The following is a 22585-nucleotide window of genomic DNA, read 5'->3' on the forward strand; positions in this document are numbered from 1 at the left end:
GAAGTGGTGGTGATTTCATCTTCTTATACCAAGACCCTGTGGTTAGAGAGTCACACCCCTAATTATAACTAGAAATTGTCTTCCTACTACAGAAGCCATTTTTAAGGTGACGTCAAGCATTCTGCAATTTTTCAATTGCCTACTTTAAAAGACCACTTCTTAATTACAACCAGGAACTGTTCAGAAGTGGTCTTAGATACAGAAGTACCTTCTCTTGTGGGTGCTATTATTTGGAAACTTAAGCATACTATATACATATGGGCCTTGATTCTACAGGCCATTCCACTGGTTTGATAACCCACTGATCTATACAGGGCTTGATATGGTCACTGAGGTTTGCCTGTAGAAAAGAGTTGCAGATTCAGGATCACCACTGATCTGCAGCAGTCTGAACACTACCTAGGCATGTTAATATATTCACAGATGTTAGAGACTGGATGGGACCTCTCAAGATCATTGGGTCCAGCCCCGCTGTCCTTTGGCAGGAAAGACTGTTGGGGTCAGATGACCCCAGCAAGGTGAGAGCCTACATGTTTTTTGAAGATATCCAGAGTAGGTGATTGTACCACCTCTGGGAGGAGTCTATTCCAGACCCTGGACACTTGAGTTGTAAAGAAGTTTTTCCTTATGTCTAATCTAAAACAGTCTTCTAGCAATTTACGATCATTAGACCTAGTTTTCCCATGGGAAGCCCTGATGAACAGGTCCCTGTTTTGAGCCCCTTATAAACTTATAAGCTACCACCAAATCCCCTCTGAGTCTTCGCTTCTCCAGGCTGAACAGACCCAAGTCTCTCAGCCTTTCATCGTATGGCCTGCTCTCCATACCTCCATACTTTGCCATACTCTCCATACCTGTGTTTTATTTGTATATATTATTTGCATTACCAGAATACCTCATGCTCAAAAATAAGGGAGTAAACAACATACTAATGAACTCAATAGATAATATTAAATAATCCAGATGAGTAACTAAGACAAATAAAGAAAGTAAAATAGTAACAGCAGACCTAGAGAGATTGGTTCCTACTGCTGACATTGAGCTGGTGCATGATCAGTGACAAAAGTTAGACATTTATAAGTCAGCAGAACCGGATGAACTTCATCTGAGTCCTGAAGGAGCTGGCTGAAGTCATTGCAGGACCTCTGACGGAACTTGACCAAAACTCGTGGCACCTGGGGGAGGTCCCAGAAGACTGAAGAGGGCTAACGTTGGGACCATCTTCAAGAAGGGGAGACCTAGGCAACTACAGGCCAATTAGCCTATTATCCCAGGGAAAATCCTGGAAAAATTAATCAAGGAGTCTTGCAGAAGGTAGGAATCTAAATGACAGCCAACACGGCTTTGTCTCAGGCAGGTCTTGTCTTGCCAATCTCATCTCCTTTTATGACCAGGTAGCTTGCCACCTGGATAAGAGAGAGGAGGTCAACACTGTATACCCAGAATTCCAAAAGGCCTTTGATCTGGTATCAGATGATGTTGTCATGGGAAAACTGGAGGATTACGGGCTTAACTGCTCAACAGTCAGGTGGGTGGGAAGCTGGCTGTGGGGTAGGACTCAGAAAGTCTAATGAACGGATGGATATATGTTGTCCTGGCAAGAAGTGGCCAGTGGTGTCTCTCAGGGCTCCATGCTTGGTCCAGTGCTTTTCAACATCTATATCAATGATTTGGATGTGGGCTTGAAGAGCTCACTGGCCAAGTTTGCAGATGACATTAAGTTATGGGGAAGTGTGATCACACTTGAAAATAGGCTGCAGATACAGGCAGACCTAGACAGGCTGGCAAACTGGGCGGATCAGAACCAGCTGAAGTTCAACATTAAGAAGTGCAAAGTGCTCCATCTGGGAATTAACAACCCCCAAAATATTTACATGCTCAGTGGCGCCAAACTGACTAGCACCACGGCTGAAAGGGACCCGGGGGTAGTAACAGACCATAGTGTGAACATGAGAAGTCAGTGCAATGCTGTAGCCAGCAGGGCAAACAATACTCTCGCATGCATCAACCATTGCATCTGAAGTAAAACCAATAAAGTGATTCTTCCACTTTACTCAGCATTGGTGAGACTGCAGCTGGAGTACTGCATCCGGTTTTGGGCGCTGCGCTTCAACAAGGACATGGAAAACTTGAGAGAGTTTAGAGAAGAGCCACCCATATGATCAGAAACTTGCAAGGCAAGGCATTATGAGTAAAGGCTGAGAGATCTGGGTCTCTTCACCTAAAAAAGAGAAGGCTGAGAGGGGACTTGGTAGCAGCTTATTACTACATCAGGGGAATACATCAAGGGCTTGGTGAACAACTGTTCACGAGGGCACCCTTGGGGAAATCAGGAGTAACAGCCTCAACCTCCTGGAAGACTGTTTCAGGCTTAACACTAGGAAAAACTTCTTCCCAGCCAGGGTGTCCAGACTGTGGAATAAGCTCCCTCCAGAGGCGGTGCAATCACCTACCCTGGAAATCTTCAAGAGGAAACTGGATGGTCACCTTGCTGAGGTCACCTGACCCCAGCTGTCTTTCCTGCCTAGTGCAGGGCGGCTGGACCTCATGATCTTGTGAGGTCCCTTCCAGCCCCTTCCAATCTATGAATCTAAGGAAAACCAGTATAGCAACACTAAATTTAGATATGTTAGCTTGATTAAAAACAAAAACAAACCAATACAGTGGAGTTATGTAATAGGAGAAAAATTGTGGAAACCAACCAATGATCAAGGAAACCTAGATTTTTGAACAGCAAAATCATCTTGGATTTTCCATGGGATATAGCAGCAATAGAACCAACCAATGCAACTTTAGGATGTACACTGTAGCAGTTTCATACAAAAAGCAGGAAGGTGACTAGCCTCAGTTTGATACAGACTCCGTCTGATAGTCACACTAGAAGTATTAGTTTATTTCTTGGACCTGCATTACAAGAAAAAAGAATTTTCATATCTGAGGAAGTTCACAGAGCAACAAAAATGATGACAGGCAGAAAGAACAAAAGCTCTGCAAAAATCATAATGTGATTGCAGGCAAGAATGCAGAGTGAGAGGAATGCAAGATGGCCAGCAATCAAGGATACTATAAATATATTTTCTGTGATCAGCTTTGTGTCGCTTCTATTCTTTGTCTGTCAGTTCTATTTGAGGATATGATAAATGTTCCGGAGTTTCCTACGCAGGATAGATGACGTAAACTTTGGCTGTTTTTTTCAGCTTTGTGATTTTGAGGGTCACATCTTTGAAATGTTTTAATTTAAAAAGATGCATACTTTTAGCTTCGTAAATCCTCCATTTACAAACTCAAATGGTGTTTTGAGGCCAAATTATTTGCAGGTTCACCAGGGTCTCGTAATGCTTTACCTATTAATACTGATAGGGTACTTCAAACCCCTCAGATGTAAAATTCTGTAAAAATGCAAGGTATTTATTATTTATATATGAACTGTCAACATAAAATATAAAATAAACAGATAAGTGGCTACCCACATCTTTAAACATTGAATGCTTACCATTTCCTTCCGCTTGGATTTCTAGGATCTAGGCAGGACACAAGACTGCAGTACCATCTTTTATAGGTTTGAGTGTATTTTGTAAAGTGATAGAGGCCAGATGTTTTTAAAGCTACCCTTTCTTAAAAGGTAATCATATGTAGTGCTCTGTTTACCTCCACCAAATTATGTTCAACACTATGGCCCCAAAATTGGTTTCCTTTAAAGCAAATGGCTGCGTTGCTTGAAAGTATTCATTACTTTCTTTGGGGGAAACCCAATAAACAATTTACTAAAACTACTGTGTTTTGAGGACTCATGTACTTAGGTTCCCATTTCTTCCCTTTCCAATTTATGCTACCAGTTATGCTCTTATTTTGAATTCTCAATACTGTAAAGGAAGGAAATGCAAGTTTGGGTTGAATTCTCATTTACCTGTTCATCTGTCTCCACTGGCTCAACAGAATAAATTATTAAATTACTTTAGCTTAGATAAGGGCTAGTTGACTACAATTTAATCCTGACCATACTAAAATAATGAGAAATCCAATGAGAAAAAAATGGTGATGTATAAGCATGTCTGCATTTTGGAAGTCTTTGCTAGATCGTAGGCTATTCAAATGGCAGCTGTATCCATAAGTTTCCGATCATTATGAAAAGATGACCGACTTCTTTCTGTTCAGGTTCTTGTTACACCTATATGAGTCTTTGCCATCTCAGGATCAGATTATGGTAGCAAATGGCATGGATGAGCATCATGAGTATCTGGAAACTGAAGCTGGTGCAGAATATGCATTTATTGATCTATTTCTCAGCAAGAACAATGACACCCCTTCTGCATTGTGGGTATCCATTAGATTGAGTGGAGGGTGGTGTGCTTTTTTCTTTAAAGTCTTAAATCATTTGAGAATTGTCTGAGACTACTTCTAGCCTGGGGATATAACTGCACTTTAGACCACCTGAACTGCTCAAGGAAGTCCACTTGGCTTAAAAAAAATGGAGCGAGGGATTCTGATGGGTCATTTATGTCCAAGACATCCAGACAACAGAATTTGCTTCATGTTGGGATCAGCACCCCAAACTGCTGACCGTCCAGGACTGCTAAAAATCCATCTCTCTCAGGGATTTGGATACACAGTTGGTTGCGATATAAAATGCAGACACCCTGTGTGTGTAAATTATAGGTTTCCAATTTCATATATTGTGCCATGTATTTTAACTTGTGTATGTTGACTCAAGTGAACTATAAGATATAAAAATAATCTAAAAAATTCATCCAAATCACAAAGGATACTTCCATTTTTCAGTCGGCTTCTCTTTTATTGACCATTAAGAATGAGAGGAGACAGGTGCTGGGGATCTGCAGTACTGCAATTCCTCTTTTGAGTCAAAGGAAGCTATTAAAGAGTGGACAGTAGATTAGAAAGATTAGAAATAAGGAAATAAGGGAAGGGCAGGAAAGGAACACACCCTGCCTTTTAAAGAAACATGTTTTTTCTCAAAGAGAAGTGGCAGACTTGATACAAATGCCACTGGGCCAAGTTTTTTGGTGCCTTGTCACACAGGAGACAAGATTAATTGAGTATTATGGCACCTTCTGTCATTAAAATCTATTAAGATATCTATGCCAGCCTAATAAATCCAAATTAACACTTGAAACATCCATAGCTGAAAAGAACTGTAAGAATTGTCACTTACTTCACATTACTGAGGACTGAGGCAAAAAGGAAACAAGCTACAGTCTGAGTATCTGCTGCTTTTACTTAGGGCTAAGCAGAATGCTTTTTTCCTTCCCTCATTATTTACAAAGGAGACAGAAAAGCTACTGAGGATGCATCTATAGTCCATAGTCCCAGCAAGATGTATTAACCTGAGCTGAAATCAATGTTGCTGCAAGTAGACTCTTCATGGTACCTGTGCTAGTTAGTTTAAAAGCTATTTCAGGTGTTTCTAAGTCACACTGTGATGTAGACACACCCTAACACATTTTTACAGATGAAAAGATAAAGAATATACAGGCATACCTCATTTTATTGCGCTTGGCTTTATTGCGCTTCGCAGATATTGCGCTTTTACAAATTGAAGGTTTGTGGCAACCCTGCCTCGAGCAAGTCTATTGGCGACATTTTTCCATCGGCACCATTCGGCTCAGATGATGGTTAGCATTTTTTAGCAATAAAGTATTTTTTAAGTAAGGTATGTACATTGTTTTTTAGATATAATGCTATTGCACACTTAATAGACTACAGTATAGCGTAAACATAACTGTTATATGCACTGGGAAACCAAAAAATGCATGTGACTCGCTTTATTGCGATATTCGCTTTATTACGGTGGTCTGGAACCGAACCCGCAATATCTCGGAGGTATGCCTGTACTGAAACAAAACTGGAAGAGCTTACAAACACTTTGGAAAAGAGGATTCCAATTCAAAGGGATTCTGATAAAATTCGAGAACTGGGCTATAACAGCAAAATGGAATTTGACAAAGACAAATCCTAAGGTGCTACATATAGTAAAGAAAAAACATATGCACAAATACAGAATGAAGGATAAGTGGCTTGGTAACAGCACTGCTGAATAAGATCTAGGGATTATGGTGGATCACAAGCTCAGTTTGAGTCATAGCAATACTGTAAAGGAAGGAAATGCAAGTTTGGGTCGCATGAACAGAAGTATGGCAGGGAAGATATAGGACATAGTAATACTGCTTTACTTAGCACTGGTTTGGCTTCAACTGCAGTGCTATGTGCCATTTGGGCCAACATATTGTAGGAAGGATGTAGAGAAACTGGAGAGAACCCAAAGGTGAGCAACCAAGATGATAACGGCGTTGGAAAGCAAGCTGGAAACAAGTGCAGCTCCCGGGTAACTCAGAATGCAGCAGAGAATGATTTCTGCAAAGTGTTCTGAGTTACATCCTTCCCCCACACCAAACAGAAGTTGTGCTGGTTCCAGGGGGAGGGGAATCCAGCTGGGACTGGGAGCCTGCAGCCAGGTTCTCATAGCAATGGCCACGTGCTTGCTGTTTTCAGAATGGGAGGGGGAAAGGCAGGGAGGGAGCTTGCTCTGGGGGCTCCCCAGATGGTGCTGAAGGACAGGGTGGGTGAATTGGAGTTCCCCCACCTCAAGGGGGCTCCAATACACCCACCCCACCCTCAAGCGGGGGCTGAAAATCCCCCAGACTGAACTCCCTCCGCTTCTTTTCTACCCTCCCAATCTGAAAACAGTGACAGGTCGGGAGCTCCACAGACACAGGTTACAGAAGAGGCTATAGTTTGAAACATCTTTATCTGATACCCCAGGATCCAGGTTTTCTACCTCCCATGGAAAAACAGAAAAAAGGAAAAAACTGTGTGTTGCTGTGAGATGTGGCAATGGGGCTGAGTGCTCCATGGGAGGAGTGAACCCCACCCCAAGTGGCCTCAGCCTGTAGGGGAGACTAGCTCAGGAAGGCCACCTGGGATGCCAGAAGAACCAGGTGGTTGAGCCAGATAGAAGCAGCCAGGAGAGCCTCCTATATCCACCATGCCAGCAGACCTGGGCAGCTGAGCTGGGCAGAGGCAGCCAAGAGAGAGCTCTCTGGCCCTGGCAGAACTGACAGCTCAGGACGCAGGGAGAAGATGCTGCAACCCACAAGCAGAGAACTCAGAAAGGTTCCCCTCCTTCAAGCATGTGGCCACGAAGGGCACAGAGAACGGCAGGACCTCACACCCGAATGCAGCAATTGCAGGGGACACGTGACCATGAAACCCTGATCAGCACTGGACAGAGGGTGCTGCAGGGGCAATGTTTTTAATTTGATTTCTGTTTCTTCTTGCCAAGGGGAAAAATCCTCTTGAAGCCTGGGTAGCTGGATCATCTGTACGAGCATTCAGCAGGGATTAATAAAGGGCATTTATTTCAGTATAGCTCCAGCAAAGGAGCTAAGTAAGTTTTGAGTTCCATTGTCTTATGAATCTGCAAAAAGAGTGGCCTTAGATTTGATATTAACACCTTCACTGAGAAATTATTGGGATGGACTCTGCCTATTCAAAGTGAGAATTTAGGACCATGGTCTATTTCATAATTCTTTTGAAAGTACACTTTAAGTTCTGTGCTTGAGAGTTATTCATATCTAAACCAACCTAAGCCCATGCCCAGTTGGGTCATAAAGCACTATTTCAATATCCTGGTTGGCTGGTAGATGGGGTGTAGGGGAGGTGGAGCCCCATGAAACATATCTAGGGTCTCCCTGAGGAAAGGGTACCCTCCCAATATTGAAGTGTCCTTCTCTTTAGTTTTCTTTACTTTGGCGGGCAAGTAGAGAGGGATTTCCCTCACAGGGAATGCTCCTGAGACCCAGAAAAGGGTAAACATCGGATATTACAAGTATGCTAAGTGGCTTTACAGTCACATTATCCTCCTCACTGCCCTGACTGGATACACTGCAATTTTTCTCTTTCAACCAAGAAAAACATGGATTTTTCATTTTAATGAAGAAACACTTAGCTTTTCCACTTTGCAAAGAGCCCTCTGCTGGCTGTCGAAGTTCTAGCCTGCAAGGGGCTGGCTGGGGGGAGCGGGAGAAGGGCGATCAGGCAGGAGGAACCTGGGCAAGGCTGGGACTGGGGCTGCTGCCCAGCTGGGGAGGGGTGCACACCTGAACCCCCCAGCCCTCCCAGAGGGGGCCCCCCAGCTGCCAGGGCTAGGGGGCCAGGGACTTGAGTCCACAGGCTCCTGCCCCTCTCATCAGTGCCCAAGCCCCTGCTGCCACCCACGGGAGGCAGCGGCTGCTGCAGTGACGTGGAGCGCAGAGCCCAGCTCTGCCTCACCCATGGGTGGCACAGCCAGAGTGAAGCCCATGGTGGAGGTGGGGGCAAGTATGGACTGCCTGCTGCAGGCTCAGCCTCCCAGCCCTGCTGACCTCCTTTTGGGTCCCTGCAACCCAGTGGATGGAACACAGTGCAGCAGGGCTGAGCAGGGCTGGGTGAGGAGGCTCCTCATGGCTGCAAGTCCTGTGCCATCCTGGCAAAGCACCTCCTGCCTGCTCAGCAGCAGTAAGGGTGGCCCTCATTGCTGCTGAGCAGGGAGGGGCACCTCGTCAGGGTGGTACAGAGCTTGCAGCAGCAAGGAGCTTTCCCACCTGGCTCCGCCCTGCTGTCCCCTCCCCCTCATGGGCTCCACTCTGGCCATGCCACCCATGGGGGAAGTGGACCCAGGCTATGTGCTCTGCTCCCCCTCAGTAGCCTCTGCCTCTCATAGATGGCAGCCAGGGCTTGGGCACTGCTGAGAGGGGAAGGGGACTGTGGATGCGAGTCCCTGGCCCTGTAGCCCTGGCAGCTGGGGCTTCCTTCAGCAGGGCTGGGAGGGATTCAGGGGCTGTGTGTGGGGAGTGAGGGGTACCAGCAGGGGCTGTGGCTTGGGAGAGGCCTGAACCTGGGGCCTAGTACATGAAAAGGGGAGAGGGAGCTTTGATTTTTCATGATAAAGAACCTAGAGTCAAATACCAAAATGTAAAAATACTTAGAATCGATTTTATTATAGTGATTGAGGCACTGGTAGGCGTCCAAACTTCTTTAAAATCGTAAATATATCAACAAAACATTATTTTCAATTGATACCTATATATATATTGTGGCATTTCATTTTAATCATGTATTTTGGGGGTTTAATCAGAGAATTTGCAATTTTTAAACAGAAAAACCAGGATCCCTGCTGATATCTCATTCAATGAGGGGTCAGATTTTCACCTGATCAGCCATTTTTAAAGCTGCCTTCAGCCATGCACTTGTGTTTTGTCACAGCTATAAACTGCTTTTTAAATGGCTAGATTGGGCAAAAATTGTCACTGCTGTCTGCACCCGATGTACCTAGTTGTAGAAATTAGGTATATTTAGTTTATAGTAAAGAAGACTGGGGGAGAGGGGATGCAACAGAAGATTTCAAATATTTTAAAAGGTGACATAAGGAAAAGGTGACATTATTCTGCCTTGTCATACAGAGGAAATGTGGCAACAGCTTTAAAATATAGCAAAGCACATTACAGCAAGGATTTCTTAAGGTGATAGTTTTACTGAACCAAATGTGCAGATGGGATAGAGTTAGACAACCTTCGATGCAAGACGTTCTTCATCATTCCTAATGATACAACCTGTAGGTCAACTAAACAAGCTGCTTAGGAAACTATGGAACGCCCTTCATTGGATGTTTTCAAGAAGTTGCATAGGAATCTGTTTGTAAGGATTAAGAACTGAAAATTTGTCATCAGTGCAGGGGGCTGGACTAGCGGGCTGGACTAGCTAACCATTGAATCTTTTCCAACTGTATGATTTAACGAAGCATCTGTAGTGGATCCTTAAGACAGAGGACATTTCTGCTATGTGCATCTACCAAAAGTGAGAGTCCTTTAATGGAAAATTTACACTCAATACATGGCTAGAGAAGAGATGCCATGCTGTTTAGGCCTGTTAAGTTTGTGCTGTGCATTACCAGCCACTTAAGAACTTGTCTTGCAAGGAAGGCTTTGCCAAGGATTTTTCCATGAAGGGTGCCTGTTCCAGATGGGTAAAGGTAGGGAAATTTTTATGGCAGCACAAACGCCAAGCAAATAGACGTTTTGATACCATTGTTGTGCCACATAAAAGTAAAATCAGCGGTGCAACAAACGGTGGTTAGAGACTTTGCTGCTTTCTTGCAGTTACCTCTGTAGTGGTTTCCCTGCTCAGTCAGACTTGTGCCCCGGGTCTGGCTAAGCAGGGAAAGTGGGAAGATCACATCTCCCCTTGTCTTGCACCACCCAGGGCAGGACAAGGGGCAGTGTGCATTTCAGTGAAGCCAATCAGCTATGTCATCATGACACATTGTAGCACAGCTGAACTTCTTCATTAAATGACATATATTTCTAGCCTGAGAAATATTCAGTCACCTGTGCAAATAGGGATACATCCCTCAGTTTAATAGAAGAGAAAAATACATCCTTTAAACAAATGGTTTCTAGAGTGAAGTTGAAAGTCTAGAATAGGAATCTTCTTAGATATCTGTTGAGAAATTGAAGGTTCAAAACTACTTGTTTCTACTCTATCACAAAAATGAAACCTCTCTCTGAATGGAGGATGATTGCCCCCAAAGGCAGAGTGTAAAACCATGTGAAGGACATTTTTGGGTACAGTAGCAGTGTATGTAAAAACCCCTGCATTTGGGGTAGTGACATAAATCTAAATAGAATCCATTCCTAATTATTTGAAGAACCTTGTGGCAGGGCACTTGCAGTGCCTGCCACTTTAATGTTTTTAGTTGGCAGTGGAACAGCCGGCAGGTGGATGCTAGCCTCATCAAGGCTAGCACATGACCCTAGGAGGACCCTGGGATTGGTTGAGGGGGAGAAGCAGACTGCATTTTAACCCAGGCCCTCAGAGAGAGAAGTAGCAGTCTTTGTAGAGTAGGCCAGGAAGCAACATCAGGCTGAGCTGCTCCTGGAACATCTTGGCGGTAAGGGTAGGAGCTATGGGACTAGTTTGGAGGCTCCTGGTCCTGGGCATGACTTGAAACTGCACCCTGCTGGGGAAGGGTGGCCTAGTTAGGACTCCCCATGGCAGGGGAGTCCTCATAAAATTCCAGGCCAGTTATCTTCCCCCCTGTCCCGAAAGGTGAGAAGGGGTGCCTGAAAACCCCAGGCCGGGCCTACAGAAGGGTTACCAACAAGGGAAGGGGCATGCTCCAGGCAAGCCCAGAGCGGGACACCTGAGACCAGTGTGGTGGGGCCAGGAATGGTGTCAGCCACCTGAGCTCCACCGGGTGAGAGACCCCAGTGCAGAAGGCCAGGCACAGCGCAAGCCACCTGAGCCCCAAGGGGTGAAAAACCCCAAGCAGCCCACAGGGGGGCTGAGTGTGGCCCTAGGGAGGGAGCGCAAGCCCCAGTGAGGGGCTGAGTGTGTAGTGGCCCAGTGAGGTGGCTGAAATGTAAGTGGCCCAGTGGAGGGTGATGAGTGGCCCCAGTGAGGAGCAAAATACTGAAATGGGACTACAGGAATACTGGATGTGTCAATATGGAAGTACTGAATATGCCAATATAGAATACTGGATAAGGGATGGAAGGCCTGGTGTGTGCCACCCAACTGGAGGCCAGGTGCTAAGCCGCATACATGAAGGCCTGGTGTATGCCCCAGATTGGAGGCCGAGTGGTAGGCCAAGAAATAGCTGCGAGACATGGGACATGTAAGGGGAGGTCAGAGTGTGTACTTAGGCCCTTCTTATTAAGAGTCTGAACAATGGGCAGCCTCCTGCCTTTGTAAATAACATTCATATTATTTACATGAAGCTATGGCAGGCAAGAGAGGCAGGGGTTTGGTCCAGAACAGAGAGCTGGCGAGCACTGAGACCTGGCCCTGAAAGACCAGCCTGTTACAAAATCCATTGTCCAGAGTGATAAAGTGAGACCAAGGAAATTCTCACTTCAGCAAGTATGATGCAGAACTGCAGACCTGTCCCATGTCTCTTTTTGTACTAGCTTTCGCCCATAAACTTTTCAAAGCATACAGGAGTCATTTTCAAGCAACTGGAGAAAAAAAATCTTTGGAGAAAGAGCTATTATAAACTGGACTAGCTAGAAAATGGCTGCATGGTGCTGCACCAAGCTCTGCACTTTTGTGATATTATAATAGGACCTCAGCCAGGAAGCTTGTCCATCCAGAGATCACAAGCAAAGAAGGCCAGAGATGAAGAAGCCTTAAGGATACAATTCACAAATCCTCTTCAAGAAGATTCTACTCAATTTTTTCTGTAAAGGTTTTCTGGTAGAAAGCAAGTCCCCTCCATGAGTAACCATACCTTTAACCAAAATGTAATCTTCAGCATTAATGTCTGGAAGAAAAATGAAGTCTGTTTTTGCTTCTGTGTTCACAGTACATGTTCCCAACTGCTTACATCTTTGTTTCTTTGGATATTGCTGCCCTAAAATAATTGCTTCCAGAGGCTCTCAATTTGAATTGAAGGAAAAAAATAGCCTTGTAGTTTCATTCTCTTCTTGCCGTCTTCCTGTTTATCATTCTACTTCAGTTCATCATACAAGCTCCAGTCAAGCTATTGTTTTGGATGAATGTAGTGTCAAAACAGGATGGCAAATCCCAACGAGCTACCTAGGAAAGCTGGAACTGGAAACCAGGGATAAGTGTTAATGGCTTTGTCTACTGAAAACAGTCTAGTCCTTTACATCCTACGGCCTGGCTGCTGAAGGTGAAAAGGAAAAAAGAGTATGTGCTCCAATGTGAGAAAAGGTGAACTTGTGGCAAACTGGGAAGAAAGCTACTGCAGCAAGAAAGCCATGACTAGGATACTCTGCCACTACTGCTCTGGTGTCCAGAAGCCCTTGCTAAATGCAACTTTCTCACAGCAGCCATGCATTTGGAAACACAGAAGGTATAGATAAGCCACAGTCTATAATAAAAATGAATTAAACACCATTAAGTGGCTTAGTACTGGTAGCTGCTTCCAGTACTCCAGGCACTGTTTAAAGAGTTAACGAAGGCATTTTGGTTGTACTCAAGGGATTCTTTGTCCCTCCCCCTCAAGCTCTGGGGCTGCACTGGTCTGAGGTAGAGGGACTAGCTCTAAGAGCAAAACAAAACTATCCTTTCATATCCTCCATCAAGGGAAAGGAACAAGTAAAGCCCTGCTTTGTCTTGGCCTTTTCATTTGATTCCTCTTAGCACTGGGGCTGCAGTGCCTGCAACAAGAGACCGGAGTAGGGGGCATCTGGTAAATGAGATCAAGCTGCTGTGAATTACTGCTAAAATTTACAAGATTTTTTTTGTTTGTTTGGTTGGTTGGTTTTTTGCTTCACTTTTTCTCTTTGCCAATCAAGCAAATCTATATAAAACATCCTGACCCTCAGCAGATCATCTGGCCCACTGCAGACAGGGAAATAACATTAGCTGTCTGTATAATGGGAGCTCAAAGGCGTGGTTCTGCCGCCTCAGACAAGCAGATGTGGACTCCACTTTCAGATGTATAGCCATGGCTATACTAAATAATCCTCTCCTTTGCATGGTCTTCTGTTCTTCTTAATATTCAGAAAACCCTAGAGCCTCCTCACAACTATTTCTGCACCACATCTTGGGCCTTACATACTCCATCTTTATTCTTCCTTCCCTTCCACCCTTATTTGTAGTACAGCTGATAACCAATTTGCTATTTCAACATCCAGATCCTTCCTTTAGCATTTGCAACATTGTTATTTATTTAGTTCTCCTACTCACTGCAGCTTTTTTTTCCCAGTGTCTGCTCCTCCTTCCAATTAGCGAGACCTAGCACAGGTCCTGGCTTCTTCCCTTTCTCTCTGTAAATTGTATAGCTGAGCAACATTACTTACTCACCCAGTTTCAACTATCACTTCTATGAGGGTGTATTGCAAATTTATTCTCTCTGCATCCTGTTTCTAGTGTTGAATTATAGGCTGCCTTACCAGTTTCTCTTTCAAGGTATTTCCCTACCAACTTTATGCTTAACATGATGAAAAATAAGCTTATCTTCATCAACCTACCACATTTCCCAGCACCGTCACCACCTTCATTTTCCACTCTATGTCAAGTGCTAACATCACTTCTATTTCCTGGTTAGCTTCCATTTCTGCTAATGCAACTTCCTGCCCTCCAGTATACCTCATTTGCATTATCTCCTTTCTCACTCCTCACAGCTGCTAAAACCGCATTGTTCTTCCATGAATCTGAACTTCTTAACTGCCTTATGGCTCCCTTCTTTTCTGTATTCTGCCTCTACTTTATCCCAGCCCACCCCTCCACTGCCCTACCCATCTCTTCTTTTTGAATGTTTCTTTAAACTGAACTTCTTTAAGGAATCCCACAAGTGCATGTATAACTATTTTAAGGGGTTGAGGAGTCAGCCACTATATGAATATACCAAACTCAACCCCTCCAAACCAAAACAAACAAAAAAAAACAAGTTTTGTAACCAGCTCCTCCATCCTCTCACCCCTACACCCTTTGCTACCCCAATTCATGTTACAGAGAGAAATAAATTGTTTATTCTTTAGCATACATCTTTCGTCTGAGAAACTAAGCACACATTAGAGCACGTAAAATTAGTAAGTGCCAAGACTGGACTTTTTTATGTCTCATGTGAAGTCTCTTTCATCTGTACAAAGAAATGACCTATTTATAGCTATACCAATATCAGTCCCTACTTGGACACGCTATTCTAGAACAAAAAATCCTCTAATGTGGGATAATCAGTCTGCTCCCGAACAAGTCACTTTTTAATTTTGGAACAGAACATTCATACAGTAAGTTATGCCAACCTCACAACACCAACATCCCAGTACAGCTATGCCAGGGAATTTTCCCATATAGACAAACCCCAAAAGTTGCATACCATAATAATGAACACTTGTAATGATCCTTAACAGTATGTGATTATTTGTTGTATAAAGCTGACTACTACAAGGCAACAGAAACAGTGTCTTAGTTGCATAAGATATCTAATACCTTCAAGATTCAAGAAATAAGAAACACAATTCAAATGATGACTCCGCAGAGTTTGAAACACCCAGTAGGTTATATATGAGGCCCCTTTAACCACAATCTGTAGTACCTGTCATCCTTGTGCGACATACACACCCCTCCTGGCTTATCAAAGATTCCACAATTTGTTACGGTCGGAGAGTCCAAAAGATCTCCACTTCAGAAATGTAACAGACTCTTTGCTCTTTAAGAGCAAAACTCTTTTTTACCCATGGCATTACAAAGTCGAAGCACAGCATGTCCCAGCCAGGATGACCACAAACACCAACTGGCCATTCACTCCCACATGCACACCTCAAACTTGGCAGTACAGTTGTAAAGTGGCTCCAGAGTCATTCCAGGAGGCAGCTTAGATAATGGTCTCCAATGCGTTTGAGAGCAGCCAAGTTGTTTGAGAACAACTTCAGAGCATCTTCACGGATGTATTTTTGAATGAAGAGAAGCCTGTCTATCTATTCCCACAGGCAAAGCTCAGATCAAACCCCACCAGAGTATTCTGCCACCAAATTAAACAGATGCCTTTAGTTTCCCCTATCATTTTTTGCTGAAGTGCTGGTGTGTCTCAGAGCTTCTGACAAATTTGCACCAAAACAGACCCTAGTACTTTCAACTTAATTCAGATATTCGCAAAGAATGTTCTACTGATTTTTCTCAGGAAGGCAAACATCTCCATAAGAAGACTACTAGCAATTATTTTTCAATAGTAAAACTTTCAAATGAACACTCGTGGCAAAAAAATCATGAATTATGTTTATGAACTGTAACGATCCTACCTGTGACCACTGGCTAAGAAACAGTTTAAAGCTCTACTCCACAGTCTACTAAGAACTTCAAAGGATTTCAGCTTTATTTCCTGTAACACAACCACTAAAGACTAAGGAAATCATTAGAGCTTGAATGTTAATTTTCCTTATCTCGGGTCATATGCTCTACCACCCAAGCACCAAGACACCCAAATACATTCAAAATAAACTTCCTAGTGCTTTTAAAATGCAGCAACCCTGACTATAAATCTGCTTTCTTGGTATTTTCAAATGTACATTAACTTTGTCCACAACAGAACTAAGCTGTATGGCATAAGACACAATATAAATTTACAGTAAACGTTATTTCCACCTTTAAAAAGTGATGATGTAAGAGTTATAAAAACCCAGGTATATTTTTGTGCACAAGGTCAGTGTGAATGAATCGGGGTAGTTTTTCACCTGGCGAGATAAGAGTTTAAAACCGAGTTAGGTCTCAGATGAAAACTACGTTGGAGATCTTCCATAGCTTGTTTGTTCCTATCCACAAAAGCAGAGCGCAGTTGGAGGTCTATGCTCAAGCAAGGTCCAGGAGTAGTTAGGAGAGTCATGTCTGAAGGACCCAAGGAGGCCCATCTGAACCAACCCGAGTCAGCCTCATTTTGTTTCTTAAAAGGACTACATTCCAGACTTCCTAAAAATAGAAGATCTACATACAGACCACTTCTCAGGTTTATATTTAGTCATTTCATTAAAAGAAGATTCTGGAATGAAAGGGAAGAGAAATGAATGATCCGGCTTCTTTGAATAGCACATTTCCATGACAGCAGTGGTTCATTTTTGTTTATAAAACTGTTTTTTATGTTAGATGCTGGAAGAAAATCAGAATGACTATGGAAGGAAAAATACACTTTCTAACATTATCACCTATTAATACAGTGTATTATTGTTTGGCATTGCAATGAAGCCAATGCCAAAAACAAATATTTCTGAAGGGATAACAATTCCTTTAAAAAAATAATAGTCCAACTGATTGTTCCTGTACTTGCCCATTTTTAGAACAGAACAGGACCTTGCTAATCCATATCAGTGACTGAGAGATTGAATATTAATTACTGAAGGTTTGTGAATTAGCAAATGCTTCAAAGCAAACAAGTAATAAACAAAGACAACACATGACTACACGTGCAAGTGATTTTGATGGCTGTAGTCCAGTTTTTATGACTTTCAATACTTCATATTGTTTGTTTTGCAAAAATAATGAGTTTCTGAGCTCAAGTAATGTGCTATTTTAAGAAATTACTTAAGGAAAGTGCTCTGTTTGGGATTGTGCAGGATGAAGCCAGGGAAACCCCACAGGGATAAAGATCTGCATGCCTAAGAGAAGGGATTCATAGTATAGTTCTGTAATTTGGCATAGAGGTTGGCTGAGGATGTAAGTCTATGAGCAATGCCCTTTTCCCTGGTAAACAAGAGAATTTGGGGTCCTCAGGAAACATTGAGAAACATGTTCATTCCTCCACACAGATCAACAGCAGCTGCAGCCAGGCTGAGCAAACTGGAAACCACCATCTTATTTCCCCACCTTCCTATAAACCCTACAGCCAAACTGCTATAACCAAAGCTTGCTCCTGGGATCATGTTTTGAGTCTTGCGAATACAGGACCTGGGTACAGAGCGCTGCTTGAATATCTTTACTGTAAGGTATGGCAAAGGCACCCACGTTGTATTTATAGTTCAGCTTTTACAAATTATGGATTATGGGGCAGTCAAATCAGCCACAGTCTTTTCTTGTAATAGATTTTTATCTATAAAAGAAACTTCAGTAGTTTGCTGGTTGCCAACAGGTTACCACAGGCTTACCTATACTTACAATTGGAAATAACAGCTGGTAATTTGCCATTTTGTTTTGTTTTGATTTCAGCTGATGGCCGCTATTATCTTGGATCATTTTAATGTTTGATTTGTTGAGAAGTTAGTCTTTGTTTTCACAGTCATTACTGTTAAGATAAGAAAGCCCTCCCATTTAAAAAACAAAAAAGCACCAAGTCGCGTTGAGATTTTCCACAATTTAAATAAAATCATACCCAGTTTATGACGACTCTTTTGACACTTGAATCAGAAATCTGTTTCCTTTTTGCATTTTTAACTACTGACAGCAAAGTGTGTGGCTAATTTAGAGATAATTTCATTGGGAAGAAGAAATAGGAAGGCGAAAGATAGAGAGAGGGTAGTACTCTGAAATCCACCCATTTCCCTTTTATCAGGTTGTCCCTCCCACCCAAAGACCTTCTTGTCTCATTCTTTTAGGTCAGAGAGAACCAAGCAGGGCTTTTCAAAGTGTATTATTACTAGTTCTGGCTTTGCATCCAGACGGAGTATTTTCCAAAGTGGACTAACTAAGGCTTCCATTCCTACAACCTCTGATGCTGAAATCACCTTTACAGCTGGCTGATACAAAATTCCCCATATTTTGCCAATAAATTTGTTTAAATAATGTATGCCATGTTTAAGGTCTATCAGCCTCCCTTGCTTCTCTTTAAATTGAAGCCAATCTCAAAAAACAAAACAAGCAACACCCCCCTGCACGCGCACACACCTATAATCCCCAAACTTCTCTTTTTCTGTGCATTACTCCTCAAACCCAGTATTTTTTGTACATAAAATTAGCTAGAACATATCAACAGAAGGATTTCTAATGGTAACCAACAGGCTCTTGAGATCACAAATGTAATGGAAACAAGGCTAATGTTCTGACAAGACCCCTTTTTTCCAGTTTATTTCCTCCACTCAGGCTAGCACAACCTTCTGCATAGGGAATGGCAATTCTTGCTCCAAAGCAGCATGAAGCAGCTATAGGCAATCTCAGAGAGAGCGCTCCAAGTCAGGCGGGGCCTGCCTCTAATACCAGCACAGAACAGGCCTTGAAAATATTACGGTCAATATTTTCTATTCCCAGGAATCAGAATATGGTATACATATTCATGCTCTACCATACAGTCATACTTCCAAGAAAAACAAACCCAATTGTTTCATTCAAAGGAGACTTGAAACCTGGTAAAGCATTTTTCCTCTGCTCAAGATCAAATACCAGAGACAAGCTTCAATGCAAGATGAGCTCATGATTACAGACAGAGGACCAACCCTCCAACATGAAGTAGCATTTTCCACTGAAAAGGCTGGCCTACATGCAAAATCAAAATTTCTGGGTGAACAGCATTTATGAATATATTAAACTATAAGAAAAATAAAATCGCACAGTATGAGTACTGTATAAACCATCATCTATTCAGGTTTCTCAGGCTACCGTATACAATTCCTCACAAATGTAAAACATCCTTTGCTAAAAAAAAAAAAAATGCATAATGCAGATCTAGTTTCAAAATCCAGGTACAACAAATACACTGAGTTTTGTGACAATTCAAGTACTTACAACTTTAAAACAGCTTATTGTTCTGGTAGTAAAAAAGGGAAACTAAAGGTGCTCTCATGTAACCATATGAATTTTAGCTGACACTTGGAAAAGAGCATGCATCAGCAGCAGCAATAAATACTATTCCTAGCATGCAACATGAATTCATGTTTGCAAGCATAATTCTGCTACAGATGTCTATAGTCAAATATAGAACCTCTGCACTCAAATTATGTAAAACATGAGAAGAAATTATAGCATAGTGATTTGTTAGGCATTTTGCTCTACCATGCAAGCTATTTTCTACCCTAATCTGAGAAACAATACATTAAAAAGTATACAAAGTATTTTCAGGCTAAACATTAGCATGCTACTTTCACTGTACTACAATGCACTTCTAAATACCTTATGTAATCTACTGCAGTCAGAAAGAGCAAGGTTCCTTTATATTTGTCACTCTTTGATGCAGATACCCTGCCTTTCATCAGCCACCATAAAACTTACCCAATCCAAAAATTCTCAAGGCATTTAAGACTGTCTACTTAATCTGCTGAAGGCAAGAGGAAAAAAACCCTCAATATCACACTAGAATCAAACACATTTTCAATGATTTCCTTCATATTTTTCTTGATTGGAGACTTACAAGACCAACTATGAGCCAGGGCTGGTTAGAATTGTTAAAATCATAGTGGATAAGACTCTAGAGTTGCTGATTTCCTGTTTTAGGAAGTAACAGTTCTAGCAAAAGAATCCCCAAGGCAAAATGTTTAGTGTTCCAATGTGTAAGCTCTAACAGCCTTTGTTCTTCCCTTTGCTATATTCATTACTGCTTTCTTCTCTCTCCCCCTCTCCCTGAAGCCTCCAGCTTTCAGTATAAGATGCAAATGCCAGCTCAAATCTAAGTACACATTTATTTTTTGTATGAGGCAAAAAAAAAATCCTATCCATTATCCATTGCTGTGAAGCGCTGAGTTAAAAGTAGTCACCCCTTAGCAGCTGATGCACTGCCCATCCGGTTTCCTATTCTTATTTCATTACTGCACAATATTGTAATTTATGCCACTAATAATCCACTGGAGCTCCATCAAACCTCTAAGATATATCCTTCCACTTGACTGCAAAATTCTCTCAGGGTAATACAGTTTAAGAAACACCATCAACTCAATATATTGTATATATTTTTATTCACAAAATACATTAAATGCCTCTTTAAACAGTAAAGTCTCAATGTGGGAAATAAGCACAAGGCTACCTGGATCTGGCCAGGCAATCAAACCTTTAAGTAATTAGATGGAAAATTCTCAATGTGTAATACAGTAGTGCAATGCAGAACACTTCACAGCCATGTGGTCCACAATTTATGATTGTCACTCAGAGGCCTATTCTTCATGACTGAATAGTGAAAATGTCCATCTATTAAATATAAAAAGGAAGATACTGCATTTAGCTTAGATATCCAAGTCTTCACAAACAATAGCTGTAATACCATTAAGCCTGGATGAGGTTAACTGCATTTCTTCACCTACACTTAAACCATTGTTCCTTCACCAGTGTGCCAAGTGTACAATCAGGAATCAGATTTAGTTTTCGCATACACGGACCTTCATGCTATTGTTATATTCATATTCAAAATACCATATCTCACCTTGTGAACCTTGACCTTTGAAAGATTTTTTAGCCAATGCTCAGTTACTGTCACAGATGCATTACCTCTGCAAATATGAAAGGGTTAAAGGCAGCCCCAATCAATAGGCCTACAAGAAAAAAAAAAGAGTATGCCTTACAGCATCTTTGCAATGCTTTTATGCGCAATTCTACAACAATATTGTTTCCTTTTGGCCTTTCAGAGACAGCACCCCCCCTTAACGTCTTCTAAAGAAGAAAACCACAAGACAGCACCCTGTAAATAAAACAGCATGCAAAGCAGCATTCTTCAGTCACAAGCATAGCTACAATTACAAATCATTCAATCAATTTTATGTAGTTTAGTTTAAAATAGACTGCATAACCAGTGTCCCTCCATTGCAAAACAAAAATATTTAATAAGGGTCATAAATCTCAGCTCTTGCCCATTCCTTAAGCATAAAAAGGCATGAAAAGCCAAAGTAATCTCAGTTACTGCAAATATGTACATTTATATACAGAATCCTTTATGACTACATTAGCCACATACCAGTGCAGTGTGTCTAAAGTGTGCATTCACATACTGTTTTGGGATGGTATCTTTCTGCAAGCTCCTCTGCTTTTGGCTGCCATGAAGGGAGGAAGCTATCCCACTGTAGTAGCTCAGTGACTGCATTGTGTTCAGGAGCTGATCTGCCTCAAACCAGTTTCAGCCGGTTCTGGTCACCCTACATAAAAAGCTATGGCAACCCTCGCTGAGTTGCCAACAAGTCCCTGAAAATCGCAGGGGGTTCTTTCTTCTCTGGGTGTAGGGGCGATTTCAACCGTGTCCCCCGATCTCAGTCGACCCCAACCACACCCCAACGCCCTCTGACACCCCAATTCCATCCCACGCACGTCCCCTTCCTCTCCTCCCCCACTTACCTCCCACAACCTGGCTGAAAGCTGAGAGTGTGTGTGTGTGTGTGTGTGTGTGTCTGTAGCTAACAAAGAGACCGCAATAAAAATCCTCATAGGATCTCGCTTGCTGCACGAGGCAGACTCGGCCGCAGCGCTGAGGAGACTGCTACCCATGGGCTCCTCTGCCTCTGCTCCCCATAGCGCAAGGGTGGCTGCGGAGCCACGTCAGATCTGCCCCCTCGTGCCCGCAGCAGCCAGGCGGCTGCTAACAGGCGTCTCCTGCCCGCCCAGCTCCTCGCCGGACTTGGGGTGGCTCTGACAACACGGCTCCCTCCCTCCCACGCAGCTACTGGGAGCTTCTCGCCTCCCCCTGAAAGCAGACCCACCTCGACGGCAACCCTTGGCCCCCTCGCGCGTCCCAGCGCCAGGAGCAGTTCTTCGCCTCTCAACCCGCCTCGTGGCGCCAGGGCTGGGCGCTGTTGGGCAGCCCCCGCCTGCTCTGCCCCCGGCCCTGCGGGGGACACGGGTGGGGGGCCGGGAGGCCGGGCTGCTCTTCTCTTGGCTGCGCCTCTTGACCCCCATCCAGGTCCTCCTGCTTCACGGTGCCCACGTCTCCGAGGGGCCTGGCAGGCGAGGGCTGGCGTGGCTCCTGCCGAGGCCTTCCGGGCACCCACCCCTCTCGGGCCTGGGGGAGCGCCTCGCCGAGCTCCCCTCAGCGCCCGCTCTTCATCCATGTGGCCCCTCTCGCCCTCGCCCTCTGGGTGCTGTCCAGGAGCCCTCCCTGGCCTGCCCTGAGCCACCCCCCACCCGGGGGCATCTCCGCAGCTCCTCTGTGCCCTTGACCCGCACCTGGGGCAGCTCCCAGCCCTCCTCTGCTCCCGACCCCCGCAGGAGCAGGGCCGGGGGTGGCTGCTGGCCC

The 22585-nt window shown here is 43.5% G+C and overlaps 1 protein-coding gene across 9 annotated transcripts in view; it reads right to left on the reverse strand.

Moving 5' to 3' along the window:
• Positions 1-22585, reverse strand: part of ZNF532 (zinc finger protein 532) — an 88956-nt gene that overhangs the window by 65915 nt on the left and 456 nt on the right. For 2 of the 9 annotated variants that reach the window (XM_019531736.1, XM_019531729.1), the window contains exon 1: positions 21351-21653. The exons of 1 other annotated variant lie outside the window; for it this stretch is intronic. In XM_019531736.1, coding sequence (XP_019387281.1) covers positions 21351-21399 — 49 coding nt within the window. In that variant the 5' untranslated portion in view covers positions 21400-21653. Of the gene's footprint in view, positions 1-20788; positions 20898-21316; positions 21657-21690; positions 22401-22585 lie in introns of those variants that run through there. 6 more of the 9 variants (XM_019531735.1, XM_019531732.1, XM_019531730.1 and 3 more) reach the window with 6 other exon arrangements.

Source organism: Crocodylus porosus, unplaced genomic scaffold (genome assembly GCF_001723895.1).
Source record: "Crocodylus porosus isolate Cpor-Errol unplaced genomic scaffold, CroPor_comp1, whole genome shotgun sequence".
NCBI lineage: Eukaryota > Metazoa > Chordata > Crocodylia > Crocodylidae > Crocodylus > Crocodylus porosus.